General features: G+C 43.9%; 1 protein-coding gene across 1 annotated transcript; it reads right to left on the bottom strand.

Annotated features, from left to right (window-relative positions):
- Window positions 1-4,020: 4,020 nt before the first annotated feature.
- On the bottom strand, window positions 4,021-10,053 carry LOC117348694 (olfactory receptor 1019-like). The gene is made up of 2 exons (XM_033921096.1): window positions 9,138-10,053; window positions 4,021-4,046 (listed from the first exon to the last, which is right to left on the bottom strand). The coding sequence occupies exons 1-2, from the start codon at window positions 10,045-10,047 to the stop codon at window positions 4,021-4,023; spliced, it is 936 nt and encodes a 311-aa protein (XP_033776987.1). The 5' UTR covers window positions 10,048-10,053.
- Window positions 10,054-10,609: the final 556 nt, after the last annotated feature.

Raw genomic sequence — 10,609 nt, 5'->3', positions numbered from 1 at the left:
GATGCCTTCTTGAACGAACAGAGCTGAAATCACTTGTATTTGCAGCTCCATTAACATTGCAACACATTTTTGTTTCCATGATCCTCTGTGAATATCTCAGGCTTTGCTGAATCCCAAAATCATTTTTGTGTTCCTAGAATGGCCAGGGATGGAGTCCGTGTAGAGTTTTACGTTAGCCAGTTAGCAGTGATATTGAGTCTGCAAACCGGGTAACCATTCAGATGAAGCTGCTCTCCTTTCTCTTTCCAGTCAGGTATCTGGGTACCAGTCTGAATTTTATCAAAACCCAGATAACAGCCAGTGGTCAGATTATACCGTTGAATTGTATCCAGACACTGACAAACAATATCTGGTTATTAAAAAATGCAAGTTGGGCAGACTGGATGGACCATTCGGGTCTTTATCTGCCATCATCTACTATGTTACTATGTTAGATCAAATATTAGCACTTTAAGAATAGAAAACCCTACTGAAACTGATCACCCTTATCAGATCTAGAATGGGTGCAATAAGGCTGGTGTCAAACTCATGATTACCTGCTACTAAGTTTAGATCCAATCAGTAAATTCTGAACAAGTTAATATGGTTGATGGACTGATTGAAATGCTGCTTTTGTAGTGACATAGCGAAGGTAGGCATGGGACGGCGGTGCCCTCCTGTGCCTTCGTCTTCATCCCTTGCTCCTTCCCCATGCCACACTCGTGCCTTCCCTTCCCCCCAAAACCTTTTTAAATCTTCGCCAGCGAGCAGCTTCTCCAGCCTGCCACTCGAACCAGCATTGACTTTCTCGCTGATGTCACCCTATGACCCGGAAGTGATTTCAGAGGGGAACCAGGCAGACGCAAGCAGCAGGCCATAGAATTTGCTTGCGCTGGTGAAGATTTAAATTGGCACATGGAGGGGGGAAGGTAGGGCATGACCATAGCCTGAGGGGGGGGGCAGAGATGTGCCATCACCCCTACCGAGAAGGCATCCAGGGTGATCTGCCACCCCACCCTTTTACTACTCCACTTTGCATTAACATTTCAACCTTGATTAAAAATGTATTAGATGTTCAAAAGAATATTTCTTGTAAGACATGTAAAATGTTTATCCTAAGCTATCCAGATTAGTAAGGCCATTTTAAAAATTAGAACATTATATGGCGTCTGGAGCAGGACGCTGAGAGGAGCACTTCCCTCTGCTAGGAGAAAAAAGTTTCTTCTTTTTACTTTCAAACAACGATATTTCCTATGCCTAAAAGAAGAGGAAAACCGAGGGGTATCCCTCTACCTACCCTGGGCTTCTCGACGCCGAGGCAGACTGTGATAACAGCATTCACAGTCCCTCCTTCCACATCGGGCGCCTCCGCTGCTGTGGAACGGGAACTCCACAGCTTGGGCAGCGAGATGTCACTCTCGCTGAGCCCGCGAGGACCGCACACCCCTCCCTTTCCCGGAGAATCTTCGTTGCAGCGGAACTGGCAAGAGGGCTCCCCCGGCGCGTGGGGGGAGGCTTGCTCTCTCTCCGAAGTTGACCCGGAAGTGAAACACGCAGCAGACACGCTGGCTTCGACGTTGGAGAGGCAGCGTTCTGGGGGAGAGCAGCCGTTGGTGGCCAACGGTGGGGAGGTTGCAGGAGCCCAGATTTCCATCGCTGGAGCAGGAGCCGTACCCAAGTCGGCTGGTATCTCCCTCCTCGGACCGTTGGTGAAACCACAGGCTGTTACCCTGGATTCTATTTGGGCTGCAATCGAGAATCTTCACCTGGTATGTTCTAACTTTGTTACTATAACTCAGAATTCTACCTCCAGGATCAGCTCCTTAGAGACTATTACCCAGCAACACCAAGTGGACTTAAAAAATTTAGATAAAGTAACAACAGAGACTAAGAATTTAATTACCAAACAAACAACAGACAAAATGATGATTTTGAGGAAGATTGAAAACCTGGAAAACCAGCAGAAGAACTTAAATTTGAGGATTCTTAATTTTCCGGTTGCCAAGTTTATGTCTCCTCAAGAATTGTTTAAGAACTTTATGTTGAATGTTTTAAATGTACCTGAAGTAAGTCTTCCCCCAAAGAATTTACTATATAAAACAAGTGCAGAAAGAAAAAGCTATAGCAGATGAAAATGCTCAATTAGATGTTTCCGCTATTCTGCAGTCTTCTGATATTGAAATTCAGGGAAGAGCAACTTTATTGGTCTCATTGGTATTTCTTCAAGATAAAGAGATGTTGCTGAAATTATATTTCAATTTAAAGCAGATTTCCTATTTGGGGGAAAGGGTATATATATATTTCCTGATGTTTCGAGGTGGACGCAATCTAGGAGGAAAGAATTTCTGTCATATAGATCAAAGGTGATTGCTTTGGGGGCAAGTTTTCAGTTGCGATTTTCTTGTAAATGTTTTATTTCCTATCAGGGAAGTAAATATATATTTTTTGACCCTGCCCAATTAGGTTTTTTCCTTGAAGGTAAAGGTATCTCCACACAGTCCGAATGATACAGGTTAATAATGCGGTTAATTTTATTTTGGATAGGTTAAGATCTGACTGCTCTATTTCTTAATGTTTTAGTTTCCTTTGTATATTTCCCCTTTCCCGAGGGGTTTTTATTTTCATCTTGTCTCTTCTCCCCAAGTTGTGGACTGTATTAGATGATTTATTATGGATGTTTAAATTTCAATTCTTAGTTTGTAATATGACTAAGAGAATATTATATTTCTGTATTTCTTTAAACATCTTTGGATATAGGATGCATTAAAATGATAAATAAATAATAATGAAAAAAAAAAAATTAGAATATCGCCCCTCAAGAGTTTACAGATATTTTGAATGAATTCTGACTCATAGGGCAGACAGAGCCAGAACCATCTTTATATATTTCATGCTATTAAATTGATAAAAGTCACATTTTTGCCAAACTATAAATTAAAAGACAAGTATCTGAAAATGTATTTGCTCACAACTGAAGATCTGAGTAGATTTTGTGGAAAGGTAGAAAGTTGATTTCTTTTCCTATTCTGCTTTTAGGCTGTTTCGGCAAATCACACCAATGGTGTAACGTGCAGGCAATTTAAAAAGTGTTAAAAGAGTAAAGAATTCATGCTAAACCAGAACTTTGGATTTCATTGCTTGCTTTCTCAAACGAAAGCTCACCACAAGTTGCCTTTCAAGCAAATAAGTTCCTTCTTAGCCTCACTGAGCTCGTCATCTAAGTCTGTAGCTGAAGGGATGGGGAGTGAAGTGATTTGTCCAAGATCTAAGGATTTTCTGGAGGGATCTGAACGCTAGCTTCCCTGGTGCGCACTCTGCTACTCGAAGCTAAAAACCGACTCCCCTGCTCTGCGCAACCATCGTATAAAAATAATATGGAGGTTTACTCACCAACCTGAGAGGCAGCAGCCAGGGAGATGTGATAAGACTAGACCCTGATTGTTAATGTTTATCTTATTATACTTAATAAAAAATACATTTTATGGTAAAAAAAAAAAAAAATATATATATATATATATATATAGTAGCAAATATAAGGAAACAGAACAAATCTCTCTCTTCTTTGTATGTTTGCTTGTGTCATGCTAAGCTTTATAAAGGTTGTGAGACTCTTGAGAGTTTCTCTCAGCTAAAAGTTTCAGAAAACACTGAAGGACTGAGAACGTTTCTATGGGAGATCAAAACCCAAAGGGACGAATAAAGTTTTTCCAATTGAAGCCCATTTTTAAACAACATTTCATGAAAACAATTAGAGCAGAATTGAAAAAACCATCTGTTACTGTAGGCACAGAGGGTCTTCTGGCACGAGAGGTCCAATGATCTTTGTCTGAAATCATTTTTCCCCCGATTCTAATCTAATCTACAATTTGTGAGTCGCTCTATGTCTAAATAGGTTCAAGACGACATACAATGATACAATGCGGGTGTTAGTCAATGGATTAAAAAAAAAAAAAGGGTTAGGTCGCTCAAATTTCAGTGTCCAAATTTGGGTACAGATCCCAGATCTGCCAGAAAAGTAATTAGTGCCCAATTACAACCCAATTAGGGCCAATTATTTATGTTAATTGGCACTAATTAGGATTTGCTCATGGATCTGCCTGTGTGCTATTGTGTAAAACGATGCACCTACATTTTTTTGCACGCAACTCAAAAGGGGGCATACAGTCAAAGCTGGCATGGCTTGCACTGGAAGTGACGGTAAGCACCGGTAGGAGTCCCTGTGGACCAGTGGTGTCCAACCTGTGGCCCGAGGGCCACATGCGGCCCCGTGAAGTATTTTATACAGCCCCAGTCGAGGGCAATGCAGTGTTTTTATCTGCTGCCCCCGGGTATTTACCGTCTTGCCGGCTCCCTCCTCGGTCTTGCTGTAGCGTTTGCATGTTTGTACGGCTCCAGAAACATTTTTTTTGGCCAATGCGGCCCAGGGAAACCAAAAGGTTGGACACCCCTGCTGTAGACTTTCTTATAGATCAGACTCCACAGGTGCCCCTTGAGGGGAGGAATGCTAGCCTATTGCCTAACCCTCCGTAAACCTGGTTCTAAGAGAGAGGTTGTAGAGGCTCAGCATGAAAGAGAGTTTTCACAGCAACCTGTGAACTACTGTCTGCCTAGATCAGTATTTTAGGTTGCATTCAGGGCATACGATCAGATTAGAGCACAAATAACTGTTGAGAAAAGTCTCTGCTTGGTGTTAGTTCCCTCTCACCCACCCCAAGTGGAGCTTTTTGATTTATAGGCTCTTCAGCCAACCAAAAACTGGGCTTTTCTTTGGTGGGATTTTTCTGCTCTTTTTTTTCCCTCCAGGTGTAAGTACGTCTGCAACTACAGACTGAAAATGTTACCCAAGCAGAGGGAATGGTTCCATGTGCAAGTTGTCTTCTGCTTGAATCCCTCATGAAGCAAGTAAAGGAACTGAGAGAGGAGGTGGTAAGACTGAGAAGCCTCTGTGAGAATGAGAAGTACATTGATTAAATGGTTCATGCGGTATCAAAGATTTTCAATAGCGGGGAAGAAGATGCTGTGCTGAGGGAAGACAGCTGGACTCAGATTACAGAACCATGCGAGATTGGTACTATGACTCTACCCACCCTAGAAGAGGAGGAGATGAGAGCATCCCAGAGAGAGGAACGACCAAAGCTTGAATTCATAAAAATGACTAGATCTGTGACCACTAGGTAGGCGTATGGTAGTGGTGATTCCCTTCTGAGGGGTACAGAAGCGTCCATCTGCAGACCAATTTTATAAGCAATATTGCTGAAGGGCTATTGGGTAAGATTTGCCTCTTTGCAGATGATAACAAAATCTGCAATAGAGTAGACATCCCGGATGGTGTGAATAACATGAAGAAAGACCTAGTGAAGCCTGAAGAATGGTCAGAAATTTGGCAGCTAAATTTAATGCTAAGAAATGCAAGATCATGCATTTGGGCTGCAAAAATCAATGAGAATGGTACACTTTAGGGGGGAAGAACTTACGAGCATGACAGAAGAGCGGGACTTGGGTATGATAGTATGTGATGATCTTAAGGTGGTCAAACAGATTGAGAAGTTGACGGCGAATGTTAGAAGGATGCTAGGTTACATAGGAAGAGGAATGGCCAGTGGGAAAAAGGAGGTATTGACTGGTGAGACCTCATTTAGAATATAGTGTGCAATTCTGGAGGCCGCACCTTCAAAAAGAAATAAAAAGGATGGAGTTGGTCCAGAGGAAGGTTACTAAAATGTTCCATGGTTTTCGTTGTAAGGCGTATAGGGACAGACTTAAAGATCTCAATATGTATACTTTGGAGGAAAGGCGGGAGAGGGGAGATATGACAGAGACGTTGAAATGCCTACTTGGCGTAGATGCACAAGTCGAGTCTCTTTCATTTGAAAGGAAGCTCCCAAATGAGAGGGCATAGGATGAAGTTAAGAGGCTCAGGAGTAATCTATGAAAATACTTTTTTACAGAAAGGGTAGTAGATGCATGGAAGTCTCCCGGAAGAGGAGGTGGAGACAAAGACTGTCTGAATTCAAAAAAGTGTGGGATAGGCACATGGGATCTCTTAGAGAGAGGAAGAGATAATGGTTACTGCAGATGAGCAGACTGGATGGGCCAGTTTAAGGTCATCCAAGGCAGCTTATCTTACACATATTGGTGTATTACTGTCTATGAGGGATGTTTCACTCTTTGTTGAAAACAGTTGTGTTGGAAATTCTTGGCATAGGTGCCAGAGCATCCCCAATATTCTTTACAGCACTGCTCAGACATCAGAGAAGAAATTTTCAGTATGTAGAACCACAGGGCAAAGCAGGAAGAAAGGATTTGTCTCCGTAGCTACTGCTCCCACCTCCTCCTGCAGCCCATTGGTCAGATATTCCTTAGCTAGCCAATAAGCTGCAAAGGAAGCAGGACCAGTTGCGTAGGAGAGACCATTACATAGTAACATAGTAAATGACAGCAGATAAAAACCTAAATGGTCCATCCAGTCTGCCCATAAGTTATACCCATTAAAAAAAAAAAAAATACATGATTAGATTAACTTGTCTCTTTTAATATTTCTGGGCCATAGACTGTAAAGTCTGGTATTGTCCTAGGTTCCAAATGCTGTAGTTGCCGTCCATGCTAACTCCAGCCTATCCAACCATCTCGTTGTTTGCAGGACATCTATCGTAAAGTCTGGCCAGTAACATCCTCCTCTTCCATATTAGTGGAGTTCCCATTGATGCCCACCCCAGCCCATCCTACACCGAATCACCATATATGGGACACAGACCGTACAGGTCTGTCCAAACCGGCCTTAGTTCTTTAATTTACATCCTTCGTTTTCTAATTAGAGATCCTCTATTTTTATCACACACTTTTTTTGAATTCCATCACCGTTTTCCTCTCCACCACTTCCCTCGGGAGGGTATTCCAGGCATCTACCACCCTTTCCATGAAGAATTATTTCCTAACATTGCTCCTAAGTCTTCCTCCCCATAATCTCAAATTATGTCCTCTAGTTTTACCATTTTTTTCTTCTCTGGAAAAGATTTGGTTCTATATTAATGCCTTTCAAGTATTTAAACGTCTGTATCACATTTCTTAGCTAGCCAATAGACTACAGGGGAAAGCAGGATTGAAAGTTGGTGTCCCCTAAGCTATTGGTCCTTCCTACTCTATAGCTTATTGGCTGGCAAAAGGATATCTGACCAATGGGCTAATAGTAGGGAACAGAGACTAGCTACAATGTAGGTCAGATAGGCTTTCTGCCTTTGCTCTTTCATAGAGAACGGGAGAAATGCTAAGAGAAGGACAGGGGAAAAGAATGAAAGAAAGAGTAGGAGAGGCATTCAGAGCAGGAAGACATGGGTTGTGAGGGGTGATTTATAGAATCAGACCTAAAACGACTGCTTTCTCCATGTAAAATTTTATATGAAAGATAAAATACCCAATCAGTCTATGGACTGGGATACTCAAATTAGGTGGTGTAAATGATAGTATCTAATATAATAAAATGGTAGGACGCGCATGCGCACTAAAAAAATCGTGTTCCCTGAGCTGTTGCGTTTTTTTTAGTGCGCATGCGCGGGTTGTACGTCACCAGCCAATCGCCTCCACAGGCCGGACCGCAGCCAGACGGACCGCGGGAAGGGAAAGGGGGAGGGGAGGAGGGCTTTGAGGGAGCCAGCTGTCGGAGGAGGGCAGACGCGGGCCCAGGAGCAAGTCCAGCTGTACAATCCTGTCCCTTAAGCCGCGGCAGCGGCTTTGAAAACGGCTCCCTTAGTTACCGCGGGAAGGGAAAGGGGGGGGAGGAGGGCTTCGAGGGAGCCGGCTGTCGGAGGAGGGCAGACGCGGGCCCAGGAGCAAGTCCAGCTGTACAATCCTGTCCCTTAAGCCGCAGCGGCGGCTTTGAAAACGGCTCCCTTAGTTACCGCGGGAAGGGAAAGGGGGGGGAGGAGGGCTTCGAGGGAGCCGGCTGTCGGAGGAGGGCAGACGTGGGCCCAGGAGCAAGTCCAGCTGTACAATCCTGTCCCTTAAGCCGCGGTGGCGGCTTTGAAAACGGCTACCTTAGTTCTTTGTTCGATTTTTTTTTAAAGTTTAACGCTGCCGCCGTGGCTCCTCTCACGATCCCGGCCTGTGTCAGAGAAGGCTTCCGACGCAGGCGGGATCGTGAGAGGAGCCGCGTCAGCATCTTTAAACTTAAAAAAAAAAAAAATCCAGCAAATAACTAAGGGAGCCGTTTTATCTGCATGCTGCTACGAAGGAACAGGTGAAGGGGAGGGAAATGCTGATGCTGATGCACAGGGAGCAGGCAGGCATGGCAGGCAAACAGGGGGAGAGGGAAAGGGGCTGCTTTGGGGGTAGGGGTGTGCTGGGGGCACACAGCAATCATGGGCAGGGGATCACAGAGCAGGCAGGCATGGCTCAACAAGGGGAGAGGGAAAGGGGGCTGCTTTGAGGTGAGGGGTTTGCTGGGCCAGCAGCAATCATAGGGGGGAAACAGAAGGGGGCCACGGAGCAGGCAGGCATGGCACAAAAGGGGGCAGGGGCATTGGAAAACGGGGCTGTTTTGGGGGGAATGGTGTGTTGGGGGCACACACCAAGAGATAGGCAGGCATGGCGCAATGGAGAAATACAGGCAGGCAGGGCACAAGGCAGACACACAGACAGAAAGAATGACAGACAGACAGACAGCATCCAAGCACAGAGAGAGAAAGGAAAAAAAAAACAGTCTACTCTAGCACCCGTTGGACAGGGGGAGAACGAAAGAGATGCTGATGGACAGGGGGGGTGAAGAAAAAAGGAACGGAGGACTAATGTTGGACAGGGGGAGAAGGAAACAGGTGCTGCTGGACATGGGGGAGGTAAAACAAAGGGAGAAGGGCTGCTGCTGCATAAGGAGAGCAGTGAAGGGGTGGTGGTGGACACAGGGGAGGTAAAAGGAAGGGAAAATGGACAGGGGGAGCAGGCAAGGGGTGGTGATGGACAGCCAAGGAAAAAGAAAGGCAAAAATAAAAAAAGCGGCTAAGGAGAGAGAGAGAAAGAAATAAAGACAGACACACACACATATGTTCTAGCACCCGTTAATGTAACGGGCTTAAAGACTAGTTAAGAAATAATAAGATTCTCACATTGTCTGTGATTATAAAAATTATTCAGGCACAACTAATGTGAAGCATCAACTGTCCTTATGACTTTCCTCAGAGCTTCCTTCACATCCTTGTTTCTCAGACTGTAGATCAGGGGGTTTAGCATGGGGATTATAACCGTGTAAAACACAGATGCAACTCTGTCCTGGTCCATAGCGTACTTTGAACTGGGCCGCATGTACATGAAAATGACCGTGCTGTAGAACAAGGTCACACAGAGAAAGTGGGAGGCGCAGGTATTGAAGGCCTTGTGCCTGCCTGCGGCCGAGGGCATCCTCAGGATGGCGTAGAGGATGAAAGCGTAGGAAATGAGGATAACAAGCAGAGTGCCAACCTGAATACTGCCTGCAAACAAGAACAATAGGATTTCATTCAGTGATGTGTCGGAGCAGGAGAGCTTTAAAAGAGGCGGAATGTCACAAAAGAAATCAGTAATCTCATTGGATTTGCAGAAGGGAAGACTGAAGGTACTGGCTGTATGTATGAGAGAATTAAGGAAGCCTCCAAGATAGGCACCGCTTACCAATTGAATACAAATATTGTTTGTCATTACAGTGGTATAAAGCAATGGGTTGCAGATGGCAACATAACGATCGTAAGACATGACTGCAAGAATGAAAACTTCCGAGCCTGCAGTTCCAACAAAGAAAAACATTTGAGCTGCACAGCCAAAAAATGTAATGGCTTTCTTTTCCGAAAGGAAATTGATTAGTGTTTGAGGGACAATAACAGTTGAGTAACAGAGATCTACGAAGGACAAATGTCTGAGGAAGAAGTACATGGCCGTCTGAAGCTGAGGATCTTTAGTAATGACCACAAGCATGCCGATATTGCCCAATATTGTTATGATATAAACCAATGAAAAGAGAATAAACAGCAGAATCTGTAGCTCTGGATCGTCGGTGAGTCCCAGGAGAATGAATTCCGTCACTGAAGAATGGTTCCTGAGGTCCATAGGCTTGAAAATTCTCTTCCACAGTAGTTGTAAATCTTATGCTTCTTTTGTAAGACATCCTAGTTTGGATACAATATAAAAATATACAAATAGATTTATGCAGTGCATTGTAGAAGGTCATTTCTGTGTATACCTGAAACCAATAGCTATTTAGCATGGCCAACAGATGAAATCTGTTATTTGACTGTCTTTCAAAACCACAAGTCATCTACTCTTGGAAGTGAAAATCATTGCATTGCTGTTTTTAGTTGAAGTGCAATGCTTGTTTTCTCTCGTTTTGCCAATGTGGCAATTTCCACGCTTATCCCTCACATTTTAGTATCTTGCTACTGGATGTTGCTTCTACCAGCTCTTTTTAGATGGGATTTCACGCATTCATCACCCTTTCTATGAATAAATATTGTGCGCTGCTGTTATCTTACTCTCTGCAGCCAGGTTTATGTAGTTTGTGTGTTGGATCGGGGGTGTAGAGTTAAATGGAATTCATATATCGGTTCCATGCTGTTCTTTTATCAGGCTGTCAGTTCGGTCTTAATCAGCTTTTATTGTACTAGTATCATGA

Source organism: Geotrypetes seraphini, chromosome 14, assembly GCF_902459505.1.
Source record: "Geotrypetes seraphini chromosome 14, aGeoSer1.1, whole genome shotgun sequence".
Taxonomy (NCBI): domain Eukaryota; kingdom Metazoa; phylum Chordata; class Amphibia; order Gymnophiona; family Dermophiidae; genus Geotrypetes; species Geotrypetes seraphini.
The sequence above is the reverse complement of the archived record's forward strand: the minus strand, read 5'-3'. Positions and strand labels throughout refer to the sequence as shown.

What these genes read in the sequence shown, in the direction of transcription:
- LOC117348694 (XM_033921096.1), bottom strand. Translation starts at nt 10,047, where the DNA reads ATGGACCTCAGGAACCATTCTTCAGTGACGGAATTCATTCTCCTGGGA. An exon ending in GAAGGAAGCTCTGAGGAAAG is followed by an intron (nt 4,047 to 9,137) that starts TCATAAGGACAG and finishes CCTAATTAGTGC; the next exon opens with CAATTAACATAAATAATTGG.